This window comes from Drosophila bipectinata, chromosome 3L (genome assembly GCF_030179905.1).
Source record: "Drosophila bipectinata strain 14024-0381.07 chromosome 3L, DbipHiC1v2, whole genome shotgun sequence".
In the NCBI taxonomy this organism is placed as follows: domain Eukaryota; kingdom Metazoa; phylum Arthropoda; class Insecta; order Diptera; family Drosophilidae; genus Drosophila; species Drosophila bipectinata.
This window is the reverse complement of record NC_091738.1, coordinates 4,295,370-4,322,945: the sequence shown is the minus strand read 5'-3', so window position 1 is coordinate 4,322,945 and position 27,576 is coordinate 4,295,370. Positions and strand designations below refer to the sequence as shown.

Below are 27,576 nucleotides of genomic sequence, written 5' to 3'. Positions count from 1 at the left end.
ACCCCCTTCCGGAAATTGGGAAAATGCATGAAAGCCCCTAATGGCCCACAGCGATGTCTGTATCTTGCCCAATTTTTATCCGATTCTTGAGCGGAATACCTTAAACGATTTCTAGATCGATTCTCCATCAATCTGCATCAAAATCTAGAAACAAATAATTTTTTAGATTTTTTGTCAAATTTTCTGGATGACCCCCTTCCGGAAATTGGCAAAATGCATGAAAGGCCCAAATGGCCCACAGCGATGTCTGTATCTTGCCCAATTTTTATCCGATTCTTGAGCGGAGTACCTTAAACGATTTCTAGATCGATTCTCCATCAATCTGCATTAAAATCTAGACACACATTATTTTTTGTATTTTTTGTCAAGTTTTCTGGATGACCCCCTTCCGGAAATTGGGAAAATGCATGAAAGGCCCAAATGGCCCACAGCGATGACTGTATCTTGCCCAATTTTTATCCGATTCTTGAGCGGAGTACCTTAAACGATTTCTAGATCGATTCTCCATCAATCTGCATCAAAATCTAGAAACAAATAATTTTTTACATTTTTTGTCAAATTTTCTGGATGACCCCCTTCCGGAATTGGGGAAAATGCATGAAAGGCCCAAATGGCCCACATCGATGACTGTATCTTGCCCAATTTGTATGGCCAAAATATTATATATTTACCTTTACTTATTATGTTTTATTATTAGTTCAAAATCAATTCCCCAACAGACCCTCCCATCCTTTAAAAAAAAGTAAACCATTTTTAATTTTTTTTTCTTAATTTTTATTCAATTTCGATATTTTTCTTTTGACATAACAATTCATTATTCCGTCTCAATCATTATTAGAGTAGACATTAAATAAACTAAGAACTAAAGTTTTTAAAAAATCATAAAGAAATAAAACTGAACAAAATCATAAAGAAAATAATAAAGAAGCATACACAAAATGCATAATAAACAAAATGTCACAAAACAATTTTATCAATTTGCCAATTTTCCGGTGCTCTCACCTTTTTCGATTATATAGTATAGTTATATAGTTTAAGATGATATTTTACATGGAGAGCATCGGCGTGGATCGTGGACAGGCGGTCTGGAGTGCATTTATCCAAAAACTGCTGATTACGTAATCGTTTAAATCCAATCTATAACACAAGAAAGCGAACACATGCGCCGGGCTCCAAGCTGATTTGCCCATTTTTTAAATGCTGTTTCGGCCCTAATTGGCAGACACTAAAAACACTTAGACTAGGTTTAGTTTTTGCTTTTTTTTCGGGGAGGTAGGATTGAGGTTGGGATTGGATTGGGGATAAGGATTGGATTGGTTTTTCTTTATGTCCTTGTCTTAGTTCGTCTCGCTAGTCGCCTTGATTTCTGGTTTAGGGTCAGCCAGGATTTTGGCTTCCTCGGGTTCGATTTTCGTCTTAACTTCCTCGGAAGCTGCTGGCACGGGCTCAACCTTTTCCTTCACCTCTTCGGAGGCAGCTGGCTTGGGCTCAACCTGCACCTTGACCTCCTCGGAAGCAGCGGGCTCTACTTTCCCCTTAACCTCTTCGGGGGCAACTGGCTTGGGCTCAACCTGAACCTTGACCTCCTCGGAAGCGGCCGGAATGGGCTCAGCTTTAGTTTCTACTTCGGGCTCGGCCTTGACCACAACTGGGGCATCGGCATCGCTCGCCTCGCGCTTCTTGTGCAATCGTCCTGGCAGATTCTGGGTGCAGGAGCAGGGGCACATGCATTGGTCCTTGGGGGCGGAGCCAGTCAGGACGGAGTGGAGACTGAACGAAGCCGGCTGAACGCCCAGCGGGAAGGGATCGATGTTCGAGTGTTGGTAGACAGAATTTTCTTCGCAGCTTGAATAGTACTCCTGCGGCAAGATAACCACCGGCATGAGTGCGATCACCGCCCCCTTGGGGATCTTGTCCGGGGGATAGAAGGCCGGCTGTCCAGGAGCTTGAGGTATCACCGGCAGTTGTGTTAGTGACATGGCGTTTATTATGCTGCCAAAGTTCGCTTGTCCGTTGAAGCCGGAAAATTGTTTGTTAAAGTCAACAGAGGCTGGATTGGGATAGGTGGTTGAGGTGGTGGTGGTGGTGGAGGTAAGGGTGCTTTTCGATGAGTGCGTCTTATCGGCGTTACACACACAGGACTCGCTGATCGATGGCACATGCAATGGTGGAGAGGGACGTGGCGTTACTTTGGGTTCAACGTAAACTTGGGGTGGTGGTGTCGGTCTCGCGGTCACGGGCTTGTACGGAGGAACAGTCACTGGCGGTACCTGTGGCGTATGGTATTTGATAGTCGGCGGAGTCTGGGGAACTGGGGTGGCGGTATTAACCACAAAAGGTCGGGGGGTCGAGGGTTGGTACGGTTGCACCGGAATCGGTGCGGGTGTCGATGTCTTGGTCACGTATTTTGGAGTCGGTGGTGGTGGCGGTAGGTATGTGTTCTTTTCAACTTTACCCGGTGTCACTGGCGGTGGCGGAACGCTCTTAGGCTTATCCTTCTCAATAGTGATAGCCGGGACCTTTGGCTGTACGATCGTCGTGATTTTTTGGGATGGCGGAACAGGAACGGGAACATAGGGTTTGGGAGTGGAAGGAGAAGGAGGAATATAGGTTAGTGGTGGCTTAGTGGTTACTCTCTGCACATAATCATCATTCTTTTCGTAATTCGGCTTATAAACTACTTTTGGGGGTTCAACTTGAATGACTTGTGAGTAGGATGGGGGCGGAATTTTGGAAATTTTACCCGGTTGGACAGGTGGCAGGTAGCCGGGAGTCTCCTTGTCCGAGTAACGAGGATCGTTGGGTGGTGGTGGTGGGCCAGGGCGAGTGGGTCCTACAATAAATCATATTTTTTGTTAATTATCTCCAATGTTTATAGTTACAATGGCATTTACCTGGGGGTCCAGGGCGGGTAGGTCCGGGAGGTCCTGGTGGGCCAGGGCGGGTTGGTCCGGGAGGTCCTGGTGGGCCAGGGCGGGTTGGTCCGGGAGGACCAGGGGGTCCATATGGGCCGGGAGCGGTAGGTCCAGGAGGTCCGGGTGGTCCAGGAGGTCCGAAAGGTCCTGAAATTTTTTAATTTAGAAATTAATAAATGAAAACCAAATAAAGTTTACAAAATATACCTTTAGGTCCAGGCTTGGTTGGTCCCTTAGGTCCGGGAGGTCCTGATGATTTTGAATAATGAATATTGATAATGGTTTTAAGTAAAAATTAAAAATAAAATTATAAAAAAAAAAAACATTTTTGAAAAAGCTTTCACTTTTAGTTATGAAGCATCCATTGTTTATATGTGTAGGATAAAAAAAAATTGAAATTGTTTACTATTTAGGTTGATAAAAGAGGGTGCTATTGGGGAAATCAAGGGAAAAATAACATAACTAAAATAAAAATAAAAAAAGTAAAAAGAAATATAAGGTAAAAGGAGATCCGTTAAAGCCTTCTCCATTCAGTGATTTAGATCTACGACCCATCGATTTTAATTAAAGTAAAAATTATAAATGTCAAATGAAATATCTTTTTTGGTAAAAGAAGGTATACAAAAAAATTATGAAAGGAAGGCCTGCTGAGTCTCTTGATGAATAAGGAATATTGATAATAGTTTCAAGCAAAAATTAAAAATAAAATTATAAAAATAAAAACATTTCTGAAGAAGCTTTCACTTTTAGTTATGAAGCATCCATTGTCTATATGAGTAAAATAAAAACTTAAAATCCTTTTTTTTCTGGCTCATAAAATATTTAAAATGGAAAAAAAAACGGAAAACAAATTAAATAAAATAAAAATAAAAATAAAAAACAGAAAATAAGACGAAGAAGGAACCTTTCGGTCCGAAGGGACTGGCTGTAATGATTTTAAATGCCATTGCCCAGAGGGTATTAGAAAAAATTATTTGAAATCGAGAAAAAAATCGATAAGTCATGGCCTATTTGATTCGAAAAGCTTAAGTTATGTTGCAACTCTACATGTAGAGTGGTCACCTAAGCCATAAACAGCGATTTCAGGAATAATATCCTTTTGCTGGTGGATTATTTAATCTTACCAGGTGGTCCGGGGGGTCCGGGAGGTCCGGGGGGTCCCTTGGGGCCTATGAATATAATTAAAAAGTAAATAAAAGATTCAGATATAGCCATTGATATTACTAATTATTACCGCCGGGTCCCTTTGGTCCGCCGGGTCCGTTCGGGCCGCCTGGGCCTACGCCGCCGCCGTCTCCGTTGCCGCCCTCGCCGCCGTATCCGCCCTCGGGTCCAACCACATGGACATATGGGGGTGCTGGAGGTCCAGTTGGGCCTTCAACGTGAACATATTTGCCCGAATCATCGTGATAATATTTGCCATCGTTAATACCTGTAATCGCAAATAATATACAAATAAGTATGCTTATTTAAAGAAAATGGGAAGTTCAGGAAACTCACCAGAATAGCGACCATCGTTGGCGTTAGGGTTATATTTACCGTTATCTGGATAGGAAATTTAAAATTTATAGATAGCGTTCGATTAGTAATTTTCATTGAAGACTATTCATTTCACATGCTCACGTTTTTAACTACAAGATACAATTACTACTATCTAGATTCTAACTACATTTAATAGTTTGTTTAAAAAACTACAGTGGGTTTTCAAAAAAAAAACAGGTCTACAATAATTAATTACAATACTTTTACATTAAAGATTTAATGTCTAAACTGTCTAGACCGACACCAACACAAAAATCATAACAATAAAGCAAACAAGTAGGATGGGGTTAGTATCAACTATGGGGGTTTAATTTTGTGGGTTCAGGAACCGATCACCAAATAATAAACAATAAAAAAATAAATAAATCAAAAGTAAGTATTTAGTTAGTGGCAGTTATAGAGTTGGTTAGTAAATATTGCTCAAGCGGTTTTTCAACTTTTTCATGTGCGGTGTGTGTAATTATTTTACAATAAATGAGGTGTGTGTGTCGGTGTGGGTGTATCTGTGTGGGGTGTATCTGAAGAATCGGTGCAAGCATGGGTGATAAAACTGTGATTGCATCTCAGTAGTAAATGAATATGTATGCTGAGAAACAAAATCATAAAATCATTTATCATTTCAGTCGATTTCTTTTTTTTTTGTTGTGTGCATAGGATATAGAGTGAGATATATATAATATATAGGGAATTGTGCGCTCTTGGGAGAAGTGCTCTGATAAGGAATAACTAAAAATCAAAAAAGTGCCCTAGAATTGCCTAGCTTAGATGTGTGTGTTTTTGAGGCTTTAGCCAAATAAAAATTATAGAAAATATAGGGTGTGTTTACGGATCAGAAATCATTGTTTCTTGGCTGAAAATAAACGGAAAATATAGAGCTTAAAATAGTTTAAAATTTATAAATAGTTTTTAATATTATTAAAATAGAGACGTACGAGTAAGCGAAGAGAAACTATAACTAAAATCATTGAAGAGGAAAATTTGAACGAACTGATTGAACAAGATTTTAAAAGAGGTTATATCCTTATGGTTTATGATATTTCAGATTAAAGCCTTTGGTTTTCTTTCCACTCCAGCTGCAGCTCGTTCAAATTTTGCTCTCCCAAGCGTAGAAAATCGGTGGAGGGCTAACCTGCTTGATAGGCGACGGCCCCAGGAAAACCGGTCTCGGTGTACGTGTAGGTGCTCGTGTAGGTTCCGTCATTGCCAGGGCGGTACTGACCGCCGGCGGCGATTGCGGAACCGCTTCCGACGGAAACACGATCGCCGGAGCCGACTCCGCCACCGTTTCCGGTGGTATAACGGTCGCCGGAACCAACTCCGCCACCGTTTCCGGTGGTATAACGACCGCCGGAGCCATTTCCGCCACCGTTTCCGGTGCTATAACGATCACCGCCACCGATTCCGGAACCGCTGCCGACGGAAATACGATCGCCGTCCTTATAGACCGGTTTTCCTGAGGCTCCTCCTCCCGCGCCGACCGGACCCGGAGGCCCAGGTGGACCAGGAGGCCCATTAGGTCCGAAGGGTCCCTTCGGGCCTCCCGGCCCATTGGGTCCGAATCCTCCGTTGCCGCCGACGCCTCCGTTTCCACCGAAGCCGCCGCCAGATCCGTTGCCTCCGTTTCCTCCATTGGGTCCAACCACATGCTTGTAGGGATTGTTATCCGGCACGTACTGGCCATCATCTAGAAGAACATACAAATACTGGAGTCCCTCGATCGGAGATATCTCGGTAGCGCTCATTGCTTACTGCTGCTGCCCGGGAGCAAGGTGTTCACCGAGTGGAAAGACGGCGCCTGGTCGCCGGGATGACTGTGGTCGCTGTGGCCCTTGTCGGTGCCAAAGATTCCCGTGCTCTGTCCAATGGGACCCACGGGCTTGTGGATGGGCAGACTCTTCTGGTCGGAGCCCTTGATCACAATACTGTTGGAGCTGAACGATGGAATCGCATCGGAGCTTTTTTTGGTCTCTTTGTACTGCAAAATATTACACTGATCAGAGGGGAATTCTCTACTGGGATGGTTTCCGATATTTTTCCGAAAGTATCCCTCCAGAAAAAGGTCAGAAACCCGCCCGGAGAACACCCCTTACATCCTCAATGAAGTAGGGAACACCGTGTTGGGCTCCGTTGGCGAACTTTCCACATCCGATGGGGAAGTAGAGCTCGTCCCACTGGAGCAGGATGCCCGGCTCGGAGGGTCCTCCGTCAGTCTCTTTGTACAGGTGTGGTGGGAAGGTCTCCACCGGCTTCTCCGGCTCGACTGTGCGGTAACCGTGGGCGTCGGCCACGTAGTGTGTTGCCCGGAGCAGATGGTAGGGATCGATGAGGCCGTAGCAGCCGTAGGTCACTCCGTCGGGACCTCTCGTTTCGTGGTGGAAGTTGCCGGTCTTGCCGACATCATAACCATACCGATAGGCATCTTTTGGGTGTTTTTAGGTTTGATTTTTGGATTGGTGTTTGGGGGGTTTTGTTTTTGGTTTGAAAGAGTAATGTTTAGAGTATAACGTTTTGGATTGTGTGGTTTGTTGGGTGTGTGCTTGGTTTGTTTGGAGGAGTGCTGTGAGGACCTGGAAATGGTGTGTTCATATAACCCTACTACTCTCGACTAACTGACTGCGATCTAACATCTCTGAAAGGGCGCTGCAACTGAAAGTTTTCACACTGTTTGAACCTAATCGGATGATGTTTCGTTTAAGGAAAATGTTGGTGTTGTTGTGTGCTGTTTGTTGTTGGAATTTTAAATCTTTTTTTATCAGTTGTTTGTTTTTTTGTTTGGGTGATCAAGTTGGGTAATTTCGAGGTGGTGAGGTAGAGTTATGAGTATGCGAAGCATTTTTAAAGACGTTTCCTGCAGTACTTTTCGCCACTGAAGCGCAAAAGTGCTTACAAAAAACTGTTGAAGGAAGAGTATATTTATATGTGTGTAAAGAAAGAGAAAGTAGCATAGGGTAAGAGGGAGAGATATAGATAATGGTGGATTGATTGTTGAGCGTGTATATATATTTACAATTTGAGTATAGCTACGACGCAGACTACGGTTTCTACTGGGTGAGTTTAGTAAGCTGCTACAAGGATATATATAATGTATATATATTTATGGGAAGAGTTCTACAATTGGTTTTTGTTTCGATTTGGGGGGCTTGATTAATTAATTAATGTAAGTTGGTTGAACTATCCAGGGGATGGTCAGGGGGCAGTACAAATACTTAAAACTAAGGTACTACTAACAACTACAATAACAATTGTTTGTCAATTTATCTACTTAACAGAGTATAGAGTTAACAAAACAAAAACTAACTAACTGCATGGATGTGGGGATATATTCAAGATATACGAGTACATCTACGATATGGATACGATATGAGCGTACAAAACTCAACAGGGTTTTTACAAAGTTAATGGATTTTTCGATTGGTTTTTGGTCTAATTTTTGAGTTGGATGTTTTGGGAGATGGATTAAAGCGGCTAGGATAGAGATAATCGGATTCACTTACTTGTGTCAAAGTTTGACGAATAGTATTGCTGATTCGTTGTCTTTTGGTCGTTTATGTCGAGGATAAGACGACGGTTCTCTGCATCAAACTTGGCAGAGTAGACGCATTGCATCAAGATGCAAGCGACGGCCTGGAAAATACAAAAAAATAAAAGAAACGAATGATTAATGGGACTGTCTAGCTTGCAACCACCCGACACCAAATTGTACAACTGTCGAAAGATTTGTCACATTCATGGCACGCCCCCACAGCGAGTTATTGTATCTCAAAGATTTAAGTCTTGGCTTGGCTCGGCTCCGCACAATTTGCATATTGTGGCCGGAGAGCGGTCGGAGATGAGTCAAAAAACCAAGACGGCTTACCAAGTCGCTCGAGCTCGTTTTGCGGCCCAAAACCAAATCAGCAGCCATTTAGATCCGGTTCGATTCATTTAACCAGACCGAAAGCCGAAAACTGAAAACCCCCAAACCGTTCACCAAAATCACTGGCAAAATGTCAAAGGCATAATAATCAAATCACAGCGCATTCTTGGCGCACTCGTCAAACGTTGACAGACATTTAAATTTTGTCTGAAACCCAAACTGAATTTGCACATGCTAATTTCCCATGATTTGTCACAGCAGCCATCGCGAAAATGTCGAAGAAAAACTAGTTGTTCTCGACAGTAATGGACAATTAGCTTAGATATGAACGCACTTGTCGGCATTCGCAGAACGATTATTGATCGTGTTGGACATCAGCTTTCGGTTGGCCCACTTAATCGTTGGATCATCTCTTATTCGGGCCACAAATATTATATAAGTTCTTTATTTTTTTTCACACTGATTAGCATAAAATGCCCATATAGTTAATATAATCAAGCCAAGTTCCGGCTTCCTTTTCAGAAACGAGTTCTTTTAGGAAATTTATAGTAACCATATCCTAATATAGAATTCATAAAGGCGAGTCATATTTCCTAAATGTGTCGCCAAAAAAGAAGCTTCAGAGGGCAGGTGAAGAGACCGACCTTCGCATAAAGCCAAGTAATTAAGCCTCAGCCTCCTCAATCTCAATATCTTCATTGAGGGTGTGTTTGGTGTTAAGGTTAAAAGAGGGAATGCCATAATTACGAGTATTTTACTAACAATGGCATTTTATGGTTAACACCCGCTATAGATTTCATCTTTCAATAGCTCCGATAAGGTCAATAATTTTGCTATTTTTTCTATTCATCAATATATATTTTTTGTGGGTGCAAACAAAATGAAAACCAAACCATGTGAAGGAAACCGAAAAACAAATGAATTTCTCATAAAAAAAATTTATTCGCCAATCGCGACCATCGGCATCGGAATCGGACTTGATGGAGATTCCAAATGGCAGAAATATGAAATCGCTATTAATGCAAATCGGTGGCTGCCGCTTTTTGCTGGATAACTGTCTTTTGATTGGCATATCTTCAAGTTTAAAATGTTGCCAAATCGCCTGCTCCAAAATATTCGCCACTAATCAATAAGACAAAAACTACGAAATTATGAAAAAATATGTGTGTGTCCAAAAAATGTGTAGTTTTGAGTTTAATTTATTATGCCAGCCTGTCTGGCAGCCGCTGACATCGGAGGTTGTTTCCATCTCACCCACATTGGCGTGCCAGAGGGCAGGTTTTCACAAATAAAGTTCAAGCCCAAATATGTTTTTTTTTCCACAGTTTTTTAATATTTTTGTTACTAACTTTTCATTGCGTGCAGGAAGAGGATGGCATGGTTAAGTTATTACAAAAGTTTTCCATAATTTTCAGTGGATATTGATTTTCAACCTGTAACTGAGGTCGATTAAACCTGAAGATCCAAACTTTTTTTGTGCCTGGGAAAGCAACATATTGAGGAAGTTTTCCTTCAGTTAAAGTCAAAGAAAACATGGCCCATAAGTGATGGATTGATTGATTGCATGTGGTGGGCTTTCAGTTTTGGTTAAGTGACTAGGGATCTAATGAATTCTGAATGAAGTGGGAGAGCCACTAAAAAGGTTATTGGGGGGGGGAAGTCATCAGCCAACAAAGTTGATCAGAAATTGCTGGAAAACAAATCCCCGAATTATTTATTTATTTTCTCATTGCCACAAAGCCCCAGTAAACTTTACCCTGATCTCCGATAACTGGGCTAGGCCAATAACTGACAAATTCATTTCTCGCGGGTAATTAGTTTCTCAAATTGAGTGAACGGGGTGCCAAGCCAAGCCCGCTTTCAAGCCATGTACAGACACACAAAAATCTCTAATCAATTGCCAATCAATTAAACGCAAAATCCAGCCAACGAATGTGGGCCACAATTATGAATTCAAACGTCAGTCATGAAAGAAGTGCGAAGAGCTACGTTTTAGTTGCAAATGCAGTAAATCAATTTTAAGACATTCGCATACATCATCCACTGCCACTGGCGGCTGTCGAGTTGACCCAAAAAACGCACAGCTCCGCCTTGAGAATAAAATCTGCAGTTTTCTATGCCAGTATGCACAATGAGCCAATGAATCTTGAAGATACTTTTTGCATTTTGCATAACTCACCGCCGACAGTGCATGGGCAAAACAGTTTATCAATCGACTTGGTCGCACGCACAAGATGTTGTTACTTGGGATGTTTACATGATTTCAGCTACATACATCGTAACCAACATCATCATCATAATCATCTTCGTCCCAGGCACCCCAGAAAACCAGTAAACCGGTTTAGTCATCCATCCAAACTTTTCGGCGAGGCATCTTGACTGCTTTTGCCCTTTGGCGATGGTTGGAGCGAGGAAACTTTTTTTATTTTCGTGTAAGTATTTATACTTTTCAAGGTCAATGGATATCTTGTGCCGGCGGCCAATGGATCGAACATGAGAAATGTGTCGTAGTGTCTCTGTTTTTATAAATCGAATTAAAATGCAACTGGCAGTGGGATGCGACCTGAATCGATGAAATCTCTTTCGGGGATGCAGTTTCGGGCTGCACAACAGCTGTTGTGAAATTTCTTTTCAACGAAATCTTGTCGGAGGAGTTGTGCAACAAACATTTCCATAAAATGAGAAATGAAATGGCCGGACAAGCGATAAAAATGCCAAACAAATGAGCCTACCTGGCAACAAAAAGAGTCATTAGAACCTGGAATACTCCGCCAACAAAAATCAGAATACTAATAATAATTAAATTCGTTTTTTTGTTTTTGGGAGAAACAAGTATAACCAGCTATGGGCGATGGCCTTTTTGGTTTTTTGATTTTCCAGTTAATCCGGGCATGGATTTAATTAGCACCATCTAGAGTCTAGAATCTTTTGAGAGCAGAACTGTGCTAATGAGTTCATTCCTCATCGATGGCCAAACAAATGAGTTGGTCAGGTTGATCTCAGACAAAGATGGGAATTTGTCCACACAATGTATCTCATTAACAATCGGGGGCTGTCAGTGAACTTCCAGTCGACTTGTTCTGATTTATTGAAGCAATTAAAAAATAAACCGTTGGGCTCGGCACACTTGCTGCTTGCATTCCGGGTGACATCATGCATTAACTTTTACTTTCAACTTTTGGCATTTGGCTTGGAGTTAATAAATGCTTTTGGCGAAGCGTTTTCGTTTTCATATTTAAACCCGCCCGAAGACTTCCTCTTCCACCTTAGACATCGTCATCGTCATCATCATCACCATCACCTCCCAACAAATTCAGCTGCCGCCTTTGGCCATTGTCTCTCCTAATCGCTAACGAGCGATCAAGACCTAATTTGCATTTCTAGATTTTATTTTAGAGATACACGTATAGATTTCATATTAAAATTTGCCAGCCACAAAAAGAGCCATAAATTAATGGGCAGTCAAACCACAAATAAAACCTTTTCGGCCTTTAATATCGAAAGTCATAGCGGGAAGTGAAAAGAATAGAAGCAGCGACTAGCCATAAAAGTGAATGGGGGCTTCATCCAAGTTCCATGAACTCTTACATAAAGGTTCAGAGAAATGAGGTAAGAGTTAAGAACCTTAGCTGCTAGTTTCTGGTCTGAGTGGCACAGTTTCTAGGCCCTGAGGCCAAATCCCGGATGTAAATTTAATTTATTTTTCGCTCTAGATTTTTTTGTGATGTTGCTTAACAGTAAACTATTTAACGGACATGCCTAATGCCCTATTTGAGATTCAAGCTAATGCCATAATTTATTTCAATCGCCTAGGCGAGCAGCCAACTATTTGTCATGCCAGGCACTCGGCTTCTGCTACTCCACTTTATGACTCAACTCGCCTCCCACTGAACGATTAAATCTTTCCGAATTGCAATGCCCAGATGCCGGGAAGAAAATCTGCGCACTCTTTAAAATTCCACACAACAACGTTCTTTTTTCGGGAGATGGCCCAGAACATTTTTTATTATAAAAACAAAAAAGAAGTGTGGGCCAAGAAGAAATTCCCTGTCAACGCTTGTTGTGAGGCATTAACAATATTTTGTGCCTCAACTTTGGTTTTGGTTGCCTTTTTTATTCGTTGCGTACGTGTCTGGCTGAATTTCTCACCCCGAACCAGGGGGATTTAAGCCTCACGCTGGTGGCTGTCGAGATAAACTCAAAACAAGAAAAAATATAGCTAAAAAAAAGCAAAAATTCAAACAAACTCAGCACGCTTAACCCCAAAAGGAAGGGGTCAAAGGCAGACACACTTGACGCGCCGACGGGCTTTCTGGCAGGTGACAGAACCCATGGCTGGAACCATTTTTCTAGCCCGGATCCGAGATAATATCGCAGCTCACTTAGAGCATCATTATGACACCTTTTATACACAATATTTTTCGGGTGTCTGAAATGCAAAAAATTAACAGCTTTTGTCGATTATTATCTAAGAAATTATCCAAGAATTTCTGGCCATAATCAAATTAACACTGTTTTGCGATAGTTTCTCTTAATGAAGCCAGTCCTTGACTCATCGTTTAATTAAAGCTTAACTTTCGCAAATATACGAAATACTATACGGATCTGATCTTAGTTAAAAATGATACAAAGCTCGATTTGCATATATTTTAATTTATTGAACTCTCTCTTAGTCCAATGCCTAAAAATACGTTTTATTTTGTTAAAAACAACAAAGACTTGGAATGCCACATTTTTGGGTGTTGAATCGTCTTCTTTGCACTTTAACTAAAAACAAAACAAATTACGAATATCGATTCAACCTGAAATGACTACAAATAAATAAATTCTGTGGAATGAGCCAGTAAGGAAACCGAAATGACTTTGGGCATGACTTTTTTGCGTTGTGAGGTAAAATAAACAGAAGTGCCTGCCGTTTGCATTGAATCGTTTCGAAATTGCCGGTATTTGTACTATTTGTTTGCCCAGAAAAATGCCGGTTGGGCATCACTACTATTATTATTACTGTCCAGGCCATAATTGATGCCCATCTATTACCCCCAACTAAGTTATATTAGTTTGCCAAATAAACTGGACAAAAACCGCACCGAAATAGTTACATTTTGACCCGGACTTGCCAACGCTCGTTAAATTTGTATTGGAATTCCATCGTAATTGTATATTATTGGTTTTACAAAACTTGGCTGCTTGCAGTTTTTAACCTTCACTATTCGTTTTCAATCAAATATACGAGCCAGACGCATTTTCTCATCTTTATTTGTAAACATTTTTGTTTGACAATATTTTTAGCCAAGTGCTAAGTGCCATTGACATCCTACTAACAGACTTCCATGGTAATTAAAACAAGAGATGAACTAACACTTAATCCGGTAGCTTAGGCTATCTTGTAAGGTAATATTTAGAAAAGGATTCCCAAAAAAAATATTTTTCAAGGTCCTTAAATTGTTTTTATTTACTTACCATGCACAAAGCTGCACGCGCCATTTTCAACGAATTTTATGGTTTTTTTGACACAAGGAACGCCAGTAAATATTTATTTAGGTATTATCAATTTTTGAATGGAATAAACTGAGTTATCCAATTTCCAATCTTGAAAAGAAGAAAATGTTTATATATTCGTTAATTGCATTGTTTGAATCACAGTTTTTGCACAATTTTTAAAAATTTAGTCGAGTTTTAAAGTTTCAAAATTTGCAAGCTGAGAATTTTTTTAGAGAAAAAAATTCTGTAGTATTTTTATTTATCCTTGCAATTAGTACAGTTCAGTGGAGATGTGGGTATGTGTGGGGGATTGGGGATTCCGTTCAGGTGTTTCAGGTGTGAGGAGATCACAAATATTGATTTAGTATTTACTTTTAAGAGCCTAAACTAGAGCTCATACCGTGGTGACCGATGTGGACGAACTGAAGATGAACGCATCGCGTCTTTGCCATATAAACAGAGGCAGACGCGAAACAAAAAGGCAAAAAACGAAATCACACAAAAAAACTGAAACTGAAATCGAATTTCGAGACTCGCTCAGTGTACTTGAGAGCAGCTCCTAACCCATACCATGGCACGCTCCGACCGCATCACTACCTGTCCAGGTGACAGAGCTATTGGGCTTAAAGTGCGTGAGTGTGTGAGTGGAACGGGTTTTATTTTTTATGCACGCTTTTTTCGCCGGACTCGTTAATTTATTTGGCCAAGCGGCGTTGGAGAGATGAGCTCCAACTAAGCCACTATACGCCGGAGCCACGGGTCGTATACTTGATAAATTGTAGCCCTCTCTGGGGAGCGTGTCTTCGCGCTTCTCTCGCTAGGATCTGCTTGCGTGTCTCAAGAATTTAACTTCACTTTCAGGTTCTTGGGTTCATTAATATTTAAAGATAGATTTTTTTTCTCTAGCTTATTTATTCTCTTTTTTTATGTTTTATTGTTTTCTGTTTTGTTTGTCCAAAGAACATTTTTTGTCTTTAATTGAAAATTCGAGTTTTTCGTGTTTATTTTGATTTAATTTTATCGTTAATCGAATAGTGATATTTTAGCTATATATTGATTTGAGATTGTTGTTTCTTTTTTCAATATTTATATACGTTTATATTTTTTTTGTTCGTTCGCTTGGCTCCCGACTTTTGGCAGTTCTAACTGGCATTTTAAGTTTTATTTTTTGCTGAAAATATTTAGATGGTTTATTGATTTAATTAAAGCTATGCAAGAAACAGGGTTTAGTTTTATTGAGTTTGCCGCACGATCTATTCGATTTCCGTATCTACTAGTATTTCTTCCTGTGTGTGCAAGAGCTATAATTAAAATAAATTTTCTGCCATTGATCACTATTCACAAATGAGCTAGATTATGAATACATTTTCTAAATCTTGAGATGAACTCACACAGTAGCCAAGAAATTAATCTCTGAGATCATGGACCCCATGTCAGATAGGAAATTGTATAGCCTAATCCACATAACATAATTCCGACACCTTTTCGGTTAGTTGCGACATGCTTCCGTTTGTTGATCCGCTTAAAATAAGTCTTAGAACGTATCTAGCGGTTCTTTTTTTAAATTTTGCATAAATTTTGAAAAGCTGTTGACATTTAAAGTGAATTTCGCAGATTAAGTCGCCTGGCTGCATCAAAAAAAAGGGAGAAACAATTTAAGCTCTGCTCTTGAAGATGGCAATTGACACAGAAAATAATCAGCTTCCTCGCTCTGGGGCATAAAAAAGGATGAATTTAACGACAATGCTTAAGTCAAGGTCTAAACCCTCGGAATAAAAACAATGTATAAGTATTTTCTGTAATAAAAAATGAAATTGAAAAAAAAAACACTGAAAGTGCAATGCCCTAAGAAAACTTTGTTTAATAATAAGTTTACAAAACCGTTTGTCTGATTCTCAAGAAAAGATAATTTCATATTTCAGGCGAAATTTTATAAATTTTTTTAAAAATAATATACTTTTAACATTATTAGTATACCCTATAAAAGGGCATTTAAAATTATCGAATTTCTGCACAGCATGCAAGAAACCAACGCAGCTGGGGCTCTTTTTTTAAATATATCTATATACGTGGGCTTAGCTGAAAATTTAAAAACAGGGGAAAATATTTTGCCAACGGCAATTTAAGGCAAATTTAAATCTTCATTCGGTCAACGGATTAACAAATTTTATTATTAACTCGTTCTCAACATTCCTTTTACATTACGAGCCACGAATCCCCCCCAACGACCTTGACATCTCTGAATAATCTGGGTATATCCTTCAACATTCTCAAAGCGTTTTTAACATCATTATTTTTTTTTTGCATTATTTTCGCGATGTTAACCGGAGCAAAGAAAAACGAGAAAAAAATGAAACATTTAAGACTGAAGTTTTTTTCTTGTTTCGTTTCATATGTAAATGCATTTTTGACAGCGTTTCATTGACAGTAAAATTATTAAACATAATTTCGAAATAAAAAAATGGCCAGACAACAACAAAATGAATATAAAGTGGGCAATGCGATTTCCAGATCTGTGAAAAAGGGACAAAGAAATTTTATATATTTAAATGGAATTTAAGCCAAATACGGTATGTGTGGAAGTGAAATAAATTTTAAATTTTTTTCCATTTTGCAAAATTTTAGCCCACACAAAATTTTATCTTTATGACCAGACCGAGTCACACAATACATGGGTATTATTTTTTTGTGGTTTTTGGACGACCTTTGAGAGAACAAAACCCCAAACCGAAAAGATTTTAGCTATCATCAGTCGCAAAACAAGTTGAATTTTGTTAATCAAATTCATAAGCTGGCAAAACTATCAAGAAATCAAATATAAATAGATATATCGCATTTAAGATATGCTTTTAACAAGCCCCAGTCAAGTTCGATTCGAGAAAAGAAATAACGAAAAGCTGAGCAACTTTAACCCAAGATCGATATTTCATGCTCGAACAAAAAGAATCAGAGGCAGCTACGCAATGGCCAAGATTGCTTGCTGGTTTCAGTTTTTTGTACATGAAACGCCAAATTTAGAAAGCCTACCAAAAAATCAATTTGTTGCAGCAGCAGCAGAGTCTCCTACAAAATACCAAAAGTCAATGGCTCTGAGTCAAGAGTCTCGATGATTCGATGACGGTGATGAAGCTGGGAAGGCGAGGGTGCCTCCAGATCGTAACCATAAATCGTTCATGCGAATGGGATGAATATCCAGCCATGAGTCATGTTTCGCAGGGCAAGTCCCTTGATCCCTGGCCATGTTGCATGTTGCATTCGCGTCGACCTTGATACTGGATGCTGGTATAACCCTTGCATTCGCAGCTGCTTCCGTCTTCGGGTTGCACGCATCGATGCTTATGTAACCGAAAAGTTGAACGACATTGCCCCGATGCCCTTGTGCAATCTGATGACTCTTGGCCAACACTCAGAGAACTTTTCAAGCTTTTGTGAAATTATATAGACCATTTTATTCTTTAAGTTACTTTTTAAAATATCAGAATTTCTCAAATATAGATAGAACATTTTTAATGTATTTTATTTTATAAATTTTATTATATAAATTTCCATTTTTCCAACATATTTGTGGTTAGCAAAATTAAATCAACCAGCGATGTTCTCTGAGCATTCCCGGACGTATCTTTCGAGTTCATTGCTGGCATGCTCCCCGAAATTTTCTTGATTAAAAAAACGCCCTAGTAATCCTTTAATGTCAGGCTGCTGTTGAAAGGAGAATCTTTTTCTCGTTTTGGCTGGAGGGGCGGCCTAAAGTGAAAGGCAAAGTCGGATGCGTCACAGATGCAGATGCGTAGATACATTTACATCCGCTTACAGAATGACAGTACCGAGTTTAACAAGCTGAGATACTTGAATATGAATCCCTAATTATTTCATAAAATTCTTATGGCATTTTCAAAGAGTTGTCGCGAGTTTGTGAAAACGTGGCTACAATTACTTCGACTTCTTTTTGAACTTCTGGCACATTATAAATTGCTTGACGAACCAATTTGCTGTGATGTCACTCTTGGAGTTTCATTAAAAATGCATTAGTCAAAACTATATTAATCAGAAGAATAGCAGGCCTATGACCAGTTAGTATTTGGTCATCATTCAATTCGTGAGAATTTCACGACTATGGTCAAGAATTCGCGGCCAATTAAAAATTGAAATAATAGCGAGACAAATGACGGGTTCGAAATGACAGCCCACAATTGTCTTGGGCGTTTGGACAACTAACAACTAACAAGCTCGGCCATCTTATCAGTAAGACACCAACAACTTGTTTCCACCTTTTGGCCAAGGTAAAGATTAGTAGCACCTGCCGATGGACCTAACGAAATAATTTGCATACAAATTGTGGCCGAACACAGAGAAAATTTAAACATCTTGTATCGACTGTCAAACTGTGTGTGCGTCTTTGTGGACAACTTAGGGGGCGGGCCAAGATCCAAGGTGAAACATGGTCAGACAAAACTGCAAACAAATTTCCTTCACCTTGTTGCAATCAATCAATACACCTATGACTCGCCGACTGTCAACACCCAGCGAAATTTATCTGTTTCCTCCGACTAGCTTTGATTTCTCACTTCCGTTTCAATTGGCCAAAGATTTCGAGATACACTTTAACCGATGCCTATGTCGGCTATTTGCCAAAGTCTGTTCAATATTTATTGCGAGGCATCCGAGCCTTAAAACTATAAATATTTATTAACTTAAGAGCGAGGCATTTGTTTGAATTATGACACCAAATTAAGGCACCTCGAAACTGACCCGCAACTTAATGTTGTTTCAAGTTTAGTGTCCTAACATTCAAGATTCGATGCCAGAAAGTTCAATGATTGTTTACAAAATTTGAAGATTTGATTAATCTCAAATGCCTCTCAAATACCGCACCCGCTCATTTAGGTTTTATGTCTTCTGTGATTTATCGGAATATAATGCGGCTGGTCACATATTTGTTCGTTGGCCAGGAAATACAAGCCCAAAACCACCTTAAAATGGAATTAAGCCGAAGCTAAATAAAACCAGTGGCATTGAGCTTTCGCACAAATAAAAACAAGCATTAATCTTAACTAAAGTAAAGAAGAGTACCAAATTAAGCAACATTTTAGCGGCCCAAGAAGTTGATATATTTGCCCAGCTCGGGTGCCACATTTTGATATTAATGGGGAGCAGAGAAACAAAATCACATAAAATATAATACAACACCAAACATTTACGATCTATTTCGAGGGGGAAAAATAAAAATTAGCATAGAAATAATTCAATTAGGCAACTTTTGGTCCATTCTCATGTTCGTCATTAGCACACAAAGCTCACTTTAAATCAGATCATAAAAAATCTTGCAAAAATATAAATCGAATCTAAAAAAACCCCTAATCAAGAACAAATTCAAGCAAATGAACTTTTACGATAGGCGGACGAGAACCAAACCACATTCTCTATTTTATTTTTTTGATTTTAATCAAATGTTCGTTTGGTAGCTTGTTTTGTTTGCCAAAATATTGCCGATTTGATTCGGGCGAAATGTGTGCGCATAAATTTGAATTTGAAATCAATTTAGTGCGGTTTTAAGAGCGCGACACGATCCGAACATTCATATTTCCATAGCAAACTATAGAGTGTTAATGGCACTTTTCTTTCTCGAATATTTTTCAGACAAGTTTCTTATCTGAAAGTGTTATATTAGTGTCTTTTACATACAAGTTATGGCATTGTCTCCGGTTCTATCTGCAGACACAAGCCTCTTCGGTTTGGGAGCATATCTAATGATCTGATGGCTCAGCACACTATTTTTATGACGCAAATGTTGCGGGTCCGGATTGGTGAGGCCATTTGAATGATAATATCTATCGGGTCGACAGAATTATGGCAAGAACGAGGATACTGGTTATGCTGTGATATAATATTCTATACTATACTAAAAGCCACCAAACTGTCTCACTCGACCCGCCCTGCCACGTCCATCTATTTTAGGTAACTGTGTGAAGTTCAAGGAACTTGCTGACGCACAACCCGTCGTATACTTATTCTAAAGGTGGTGTCAATTTTGAGGTGAGACTTTGAATGGTCTAATCTGCGGGTGGTCTGCTGAAGCTGGTGATTTATTTTTGGCTAAAAATTGGAAAACTGACATGTAAAACGTGATGAGATCATAAGGGGAAACAACAAAAGTTTTCAAGCAGAACAAATTGAAAAGAAAACATCGAAAAGCGTTAATCTGCTTAAATATGCTTTTACTTTCAACGAAAGTCGTCGCAAACAAAAACCAGACAAATTCTCAATTTCTAAAGAAAGACTTTTACTTTTCGTTTGGAAAGAACTTTCATCGAACATGTTTATAAAATTTGCATAAGCTTTCGGGAATATATATAATTACTGGCCTTTAAATATGGTCATCTACCATTGGCCATTTAAAAAAAGGTGTGGTTCTATAAAATATATACAAAAAATCTTTTAAAAATCGTTCCGCTTTCGTTTCGCCAGTTAGAACAAGCCAGACAATGGATTTCATTCAACTCCATAAAGAAATGTTTCAACTTTTCGATTGCATATTCATGATGCAAACTTGCTTTATTTTTTTTTGCACACTATCCAATCCTTATGAAACTTTTATAAGCATGCTAATCTCGTTTAGAGATACATGCGTACTAAAAATACCCAAAAAACAAGAATTTAGATAAATTCCTCATTAATTACTAACGTCAGCAAAACTACAGGCCACGATTGAAACAAACCGATCAAGATCATTTGTACAGTCCTGTACAAGCTTTAAAATGTCTACCTAATCGTTTGAGATCAGAATACCAGAAAGGAAAGCATTTAAATTTTGATGAGCAACATAAAGCTGGACAAGTTAATCTAGCAGAAGTCGTTTCCAATGCTTAATGCCAATTTGTGTAAAGCGTCATAAAAGATGTTCTATTTTGAAAATAAAATAAAAACCGTCAAGTGTCCATAAAGTTTTAATGAGCCCGTCTCCAGAGTCCAAATCAAACTTGACCTTCACAGACTCAATCAATATTTATAGATTTAACAAAATAACCGACAGAAACATCAAGAAAAAAGAGTGGATTTGAGGAAAGTTTGCGTGTGGCAAATAGTAATCAATCTAATGGCCCGGCCATAGCTTATTTATTATAAACAGTTTATTTTTGAGACCTTTGCGTAATCGCAGGCGCAAACTCTCGGTTTCGATTTGAGGCTTCTCGGTTTTCTTCTCCCCCGAAAAACAAAATACCAAATAAATCTCCGGTAACTTTTAATTTCAATACTTAATACGTTCATTGACGCTCCGTTTGATTGAAAATATTATGCAAAATGCTTCATTGTGACCAAAGCGATGGCAATTAATCTTTGGCCAGCGCCTAAGAACAGGTATATTGCCTTTTGTTAATGAAGCCTCGTCTCTCGTCTTTGGCTCGAAAATTAACTTCAAATTCTGGTTCTTCTCATCGTGTTCTACTGTATCCACTGTCGTGGCGGAATTTTATGCAAATGGAAAATCTTGAAACCTCTTTAAACAAATTAAGCAGAAATTTATTCGCCGTTTCTTTTAATTCCTCCTTTTTATAAAATGTATTTATTTATATTAGTTTTAATTTATTTCCCTCGCATAAATGTTTGAATTATTATATAAAAACATATATTTTGAATAATTTCCGATCATGCTAATTTCCCATGAACATTTTTAATTACACTGTCTCTCTTAAATCAAATATAATCAACAAACTGCTCCAAAGGTGGATTTCGAATTTGGACGTCAATCAAAAATCAAAAGAACCCTGAGAATCGGTTTGTTTAAGCCAAGTTGCCTCTGCCTCCAAGTTCTTAATCCGTTCCGTGTAATAATTGAAGTAAGCGGCTTTATTTTTGTCAGGCTAACGGCGTGTGAGGTCACGGATGCATAGAGATGTTCCTTCCCGCTCGATATGCTGGCCATAATGAAATCCGTAAATAAATTTGCGTTTAGCACATATTTTTGTGCAGTTTTTTTTCCCCCCCAAGGCCGTTTGACTGAGTCAATCGAGTCATGGGGCAGGCATCCGGTTTAAATCAAATTCAGTTCGTGCTAATCAGATCTGTACCGAATCTTTTAATCCATCCATCAATCCGAACTATCTTCAGTCAGATTTCACGCTTCACCAAGTCCTCCTTCAATTCCAAAAATATATCCATTTTTCTTTCCGTCTCTTCCCTGAATGCCATTAATGCCAAGTGGGGTCACAAATGTGTAGGCGGGGACTTTTCAGATGATTCAGATATCTCACCACTTGTTTTGCTAATTATGCCTTTATAAGCCAGATAAATTAATATATTTCATTTTGTTATGGTTACCATTTAAAAGACTTTTTAAGTGCTAGCCTGAGCCGGGCGCCATATTGTTGACAAAATGATCTAATACCTTTGTGAGTTTTTGAAAGGCCGGTGGCTGAAAGCCTTCGCCTCTCAAATATTGATATCGATTTTTAAAACTGTTCAATTAATCAAGTGAACTTTGTAGGACTTGAGACTTGAAAGTGACCTCGTCAAAGATGAACTAATTTAGTGATTTATTTTGTCGCTTATACTAAGTGGTGGGCTTATCTTAAACTTGATTCGTTTGGTAATAGTTTCCGTTTTTAATAATGACATTTTTTAAGACCGTTTATGATTCTATTTAAGTATTTATTAAAAATTGGTTTTATCTAAATTATTTAGGAATTAATTATATATATATATTTTTCAACTTACCTTTGTATATGCCACAATCTTTCAACCTTGAACTTTTAAGACTTTTATTACAAGATTATGTCCACACCGTTTCATTTTAAAACCTTATTAATTATTCATTCAAAAATGAATATAGATTTTAAGATATAAACCATCACTCCAGGAAAATCAGGAATAATATCATCAAAAGAGCTCTTTAAATATTAAACAACGTTGTCTTTCATAAATGTAAAACACCCGATACAATTAGGGTGATGGGTGTCCTAATACACAATTCCTTTATTATTCACCCGTCAATTATGAATAATCCAACACAAAAAGCTGACTTCGTAATCGCAGTAGGCCCGACACGCGGCGCAGCCCACCATCTGTTGGCATATCAATTGTTACTCCAGTGAACCGATCCATATCCGACCGAGGCGACCCATTGCCTCAGCGACCGGCATACAAAAGACGACAATAAAAAGTTTACCCGCTTCGGATGCAGGCGCCATGGGAAAAATCGAATGCACCGCTGCGACTTGGGAGCAGATTCATTGTTTGGGTTAGGTGCCGTCTCGGCTTAGACCCAAGACTGCCTTGAACTCGCACAAAAGATGCAAGGCACCACTCATATATGTTGTATACAATAAAAACTTTATTTTTCTTCGCTTTAGCTAAAAAAAAGTCGTTTGTACATAATACAAATGTTACAAATATGATTGTATATGGGGTAAAAAGATGTGTGTTTTTTTTTCTTCTAAGATATTGCTTAATTCTTGGTTTAGAATATGTTACAAATTGAAGATTTTGTAAAGCATCGTGCAAAAAGATTGATAAATATTAATACAGATCTAGTTGCCTTTAAAAGAAGGCAACACGTTTTCAATTTTCACATGTAAAAGACGGAATGTTTCGTTATTTCTTAAAAATAGTGGACGTATTTCGCTTAGCTTTCGCCGTGTCACTTAACTAAGGCACTAGCTTACCAGAAGTTTATGCAATCCAATGTGTGGAGGGAATTGTCGCAGGTCAGTCGATCAGGTCTCTAACAATAATTTTTTTTTAGGCACTATAAACTATACCAAAATACAGTTCTTTCTAATTAAGGCACGAGTGTAAGATTTTGTTGCTAGTTCCGACAAGCCTGCGACTTTACAACAAAAAAAAAATAAAACTACAATTGTTGGGGGGTGGCGTCTGTTGTCTCTGGGCGTTAATTGAGCGAAAATCATTATGCAAATCTGGCTGTATACTCTACAAACATAAGTCATTTGGTTGAGCGTATCATTTCGTTTTTGTCTTGTGCAGAAAAGTGATTCTTTTAGGGAAAACATTCAGTCTTCGTTTGGAACTATTCTGGTCGATTGGATGGATGAATTATAAGTACCAAAAACTGAAAGCTTACGATGCGGTGTGTCGATTCTGTAAATTGCATAAACTTTTCTTTTAATCTAAAAACTACTTACAGACTAACTTCTCCAAAACTGAATTTTAAAATTCGATTAAAGACGTTACAATAATTTTCACAATTCTGCGATAAAATATAAACTTTTTCAATTATTTAAAGCATTTCCAAATTTTGATAAGTAATGTCTTTTACGAATAATAACATTGATCATTTACATTCTATAATGTAAAAGTTTCTATGATTCGTCGACTCATATGGACGGAATTGGCTTTTAAGTGAGTCACGGATACTAATGAGGAGTACTTTGTGCATATTTCATTTTAGAATGTTTGTCTTTTGACTATTCGACTTGGAGAAGTTTGTCTGTAATTATTAGGGTGAGAATTCTTCGTGGGACGGAATGTTTTTTGTTATTTTGTTCTGAATGTGTTGTTTTTCCTTAGTGCATGTGTGCTAGGTTACAGCGGCTGCAAAAGACAAAGAGGAAGGTTAAGCGAATGGCCGTGGCTTGGATACTTTTCGTACTCACCCTAGGCGACTATCCGCGAACCAACTCGAATCGAGTCTGCGACTCTTTGAACTGCAATCGCTTCCTTTTCTGGACATGGGCTTCGCTAAGGAACAAAGTGGCCGCCACCAGGGTGAACACAGTGCCCACGCAGGCGAGGACGAAGGACCAGCCAAACCAATTGTTCGCGTGCTCGGGCATCCAGCCGTTCCGATTGCCAAAGCAGGCAAACACAATGACTGCTATGGCTGCACTTACGCCAGAACCTAGAAGTACGTACCCCACGGATAGGATCAGAGTTATAAAATGCTTCTGATCTGGACCAGCGCACAGGAAATAGACCAGGACACCAATAGCGCTGAGGAGCATTCCTATGAAGGCCAGGGTGTAGAAGAACTGAGTGGCAATCATGAAGGCAGGCAAGAGGAAGCCACGGATCTCGTCGTAACCCGTGGTGAAGGGATCGTAGACCCAACGACATCCGACGAAGAACCTCCGCTGGCTGTTATCATTCACATCTGGCAGCGATCGGAAACAGTTCACCCACAGCCCCAGGCGGTCCAGCTTGGCTCCTGTGATGCGGTAATCGCTGACCAGCCAGCTGGGCGTAGCAAAGGCAATCACAATGAAGGCAAAGGCGAACACGAAGACGCCAACGCCACAACTTCCGGACAGGGTGTGGCGCTTCATGTTGACGGTATTTTGGTTGGTGGGAAGGTGCTCCTGGGAATCCTCGCGTGCAAAGTGAGACGACTTTTGCATGCTTTGATTTAGAAATGGAAATTTTGATGATTTCCTTCGGAAATGTTTGTTTGGCTGTTGGCTTTGGGTGTGGACTGACAATCGGTCTTAAGCTGGCTATCGATAGAGCTCAGGGCTGGCAACACAATCGGGCTTAGTCGGCAGACGGTAACTCTGTTTTGATCTCCTCTGCCGACCGCTTGGGTGCGCCACTCATAAAGTCAAACTGAATTCGAATTTCTTAAAAATTAAGTTTTTAAAAAAAACTAAAAATACCAAATTATTTAAAAATAAAATATATTTCCAATATAGTCTTTTTTAAAACTTAGATTTAAAAGGCCTGTCCATTGTAAATGCTAAAATGTGCGTCGCGATGATCTGGAAGACATTTTCCCCATTTTTGTAATTCCATCTCAGTTAAGAGCTGCCACCGCCTTATGGGCGGCATCGTCCAAGTCACTGGCCGTCTGAATGGGCAGCCCAGAATTCTTGAGGATTTCGCGAGCCTGATTCACATTGGTGCCCTCCAACCGAACGACGAGTGGAACATTTAGTTGCAGTTTCTTGGAGGCAGCCACGATTCCATTGGCAATGGTGGCGCAGTTTACAATGCCGCCAAAAACGTTGACCAAGATTCCCTTGACTTTCGGATCGGAGGTTAGAATCTCAAAAGCCTTGGCCACCTGATCCTCCTTGACACCACCGCCCACATCCAAGAAGTTGGCTGGCTCACCGCCATTCAACTTTATAATGTCCATGGTGGCCATGGCCAGTCCAGCGCCATTCACCAAGCACCCAATGTTTCCATCCATGGCCACATAGTTAAGATTATATTTGGAGGCCTCCACTTCTCGGGGATCGGATTCCTCTTCGGTGACGTCCATTTCGAAGATGTCCTTTTGCCGGAACTGGGCATTGTCATCGAAATTTAGCTTCGCATCCACAGAGATAACTTCTCCCTTGTCCGTCTCGGCAAGAGGATTGATCTCAATCTGCACTGCATCTACCGACTTAAACAGGGTATACAGTTTCTGGATTTCGTCGGCACAGCGCTGGACAGCATCACCCTTGAACTCTAAGAATTTGGCCACTTCAATCAGCGTTGCTTCTGGAATGGGTTTGCCAATGTCGAGCGGAACAGTCTTGATTTTTTCGGGGGTTTCCTCTGCCACGGCTTCGATATCCATGCCACCAGCCGGGGAAGCAATCAGAACAGGTCCCATATGCTCGCGATCCAGCAGGATGCACAGATAAGTCTCCCGGGTGATGTTGACACTGCGGGCCACCATGACCTTGTTGACAAGAATTCCAGATTTGGGCGTCTGTTTGGTTATCAGTCGATTGCCAATCATCTTGTGGCTGAGCGAAAGCACCTCGCTCTTGCTGCCGAAAGTAAAATTAATTATAATAATACTCTTATCAGTTGTGTTTGGGGGTACATTCTGGTTTCAGTAAAATGCTCTCATTTTCATGATAAAAACAAAAATGTTAATAAATCGATTTTAATAACTTTTAGATACGAAAACCAGAAAGCCCTCTTTTTATCTTACTCTGTGGTGATATGCACGCCGCCTTTGAATCCATTATCGAATGTTCCCTTGCCACGCCCCCCGGCGAGTATCTGCGCCTTGACCACATATTCCGGGCACTCTATAAAAAAAACATTTAACATCAATTAGACCAAAGATTACATAAACACCGGCATGGTCTCTTGCTTACCAAAACTTTTCACCACATCTGCATCGGCTTTGGAGTTGTCCAAGACCTTGAACTGCTGAATGGCCACCCCGAACTTTTGGAGGAGATCTTTGCTCTGGAACTCGAGGAGATTCAGATGGCGGACGGGCACCTGAACATTGAAAGATAAACAAAGAGAAGACAAAGGTCAAAACAACTTCTCCTCTCCGAAGAGTTTAACATATGGCAGGGGGAAACCTTATGAGCGATTCTGTGCACTGTGGCGGCTGCTTTCATCAAAAACGACATCTTTGATATTCTTCGGAGGTCTCCGACTTTCTATAATCGATTTATGAATTTAATTGAGTGCCCCAGCCCACAACACAAGCAATATTTGTTTCAAAAAACAACCGAAAATCGCCGCCGCCGCACGTTGCTTATCACAAATAAGTGCGACCATAGCTTTTCAAAATGTGAATACCAAGAAATATAGAAGTCATAAGAGCGGGAAAGTTTAAATTTTATTGAGTTTGTTCCCTATTCTTTTTATTTATTAAAGTCTTAAAGTTCGATTTAATAATATTTACTACTTACAAACATATATTTTCAAGAATTTTATCTGATACCTGAAAGTATAAAACAAATGATTGCAAATTCTTTTTCTTCAAAGCATATTCAATGATATTTTATATAATTTGTATATATTTAATCCTTCTTATTTTCAATTAGCGTATTAAGAATGAATCATTTTTTAAAGTTTATTTTGAATTGAAAA

At 39.5% G+C, this 27,576-nt stretch overlaps 3 protein-coding genes across 8 annotated transcripts; all 3 read right to left on the bottom strand.

Annotated features, from left to right (window-relative positions):
- Positions 1-1,241: 1,241 nt before the first annotated feature.
- On the bottom strand, positions 1,242-14,249 carry frm (farmer). 6 transcript variants are annotated; one of them, XM_043212094.2, is made up of 14 exons: positions 14,195-14,249; positions 13,774-13,902; positions 7,952-8,081; positions 6,548-6,876; positions 6,207-6,432; positions 5,587-6,141; positions 4,416-4,460; positions 4,150-4,347; positions 4,040-4,084; positions 3,123-3,164; positions 2,895-3,062; positions 2,744-2,833; positions 2,456-2,525; positions 2,006-2,145 (listed from the first exon to the last, which is right to left on the bottom strand). In XM_043212094.2, the coding sequence occupies exons 2-13, from the start codon at positions 13,795-13,797 to the stop codon at positions 2,500-2,502; spliced, it is 1,878 nt and encodes a 625-aa protein (XP_043068029.1). In that variant the 5' UTR covers positions 13,798-13,902; positions 14,195-14,249; the 3' UTR covers positions 2,006-2,145; positions 2,456-2,499. The 6 variants fall into 6 exon arrangements, with proteins under 6 accessions (XP_017100525.2, XP_017100523.2, XP_043068027.1 ...); XM_043212091.2 differs by having other exon boundaries at positions 1,843-2,145; positions 2,456-2,833; XM_017245036.3 differs by having other exon boundaries at positions 1,242-2,833.
- Positions 14,250-23,100: 8,851 nt separating this feature from the next.
- On the bottom strand, positions 23,101-25,238 carry sinu (sinuous). Its single transcript, XM_017245074.3, has 2 exons — positions 24,405-25,238; positions 23,101-24,342 (listed from the first exon to the last, which is right to left on the bottom strand). Exon 1 carries the CDS (start codon positions 25,143-25,145, stop codon positions 24,414-24,416), a length of 732 nt encoding a protein of 243 aa, XP_017100563.1. The 5' UTR covers positions 25,146-25,238; the 3' UTR covers positions 23,101-24,342; positions 24,405-24,413.
- Positions 25,239-25,404: 166 nt separating this feature from the next.
- On the bottom strand, positions 25,405-27,250 carry ScsbetaG (Succinyl-coenzyme A synthetase beta subunit, GDP-forming). Its single transcript, XM_017245073.3, has 4 exons — positions 27,060-27,250; positions 26,844-26,973; positions 26,675-26,774; positions 25,405-26,507 (listed from the first exon to the last, which is right to left on the bottom strand). Exons 1-4 carry the CDS (start codon positions 27,108-27,110, stop codon positions 25,538-25,540), a joined length of 1,251 nt encoding a protein of 416 aa, XP_017100562.2. The 5' UTR covers positions 27,111-27,250; the 3' UTR covers positions 25,405-25,537.
- Between the last annotated feature and the right edge of the window lie 326 nt (positions 27,251-27,576).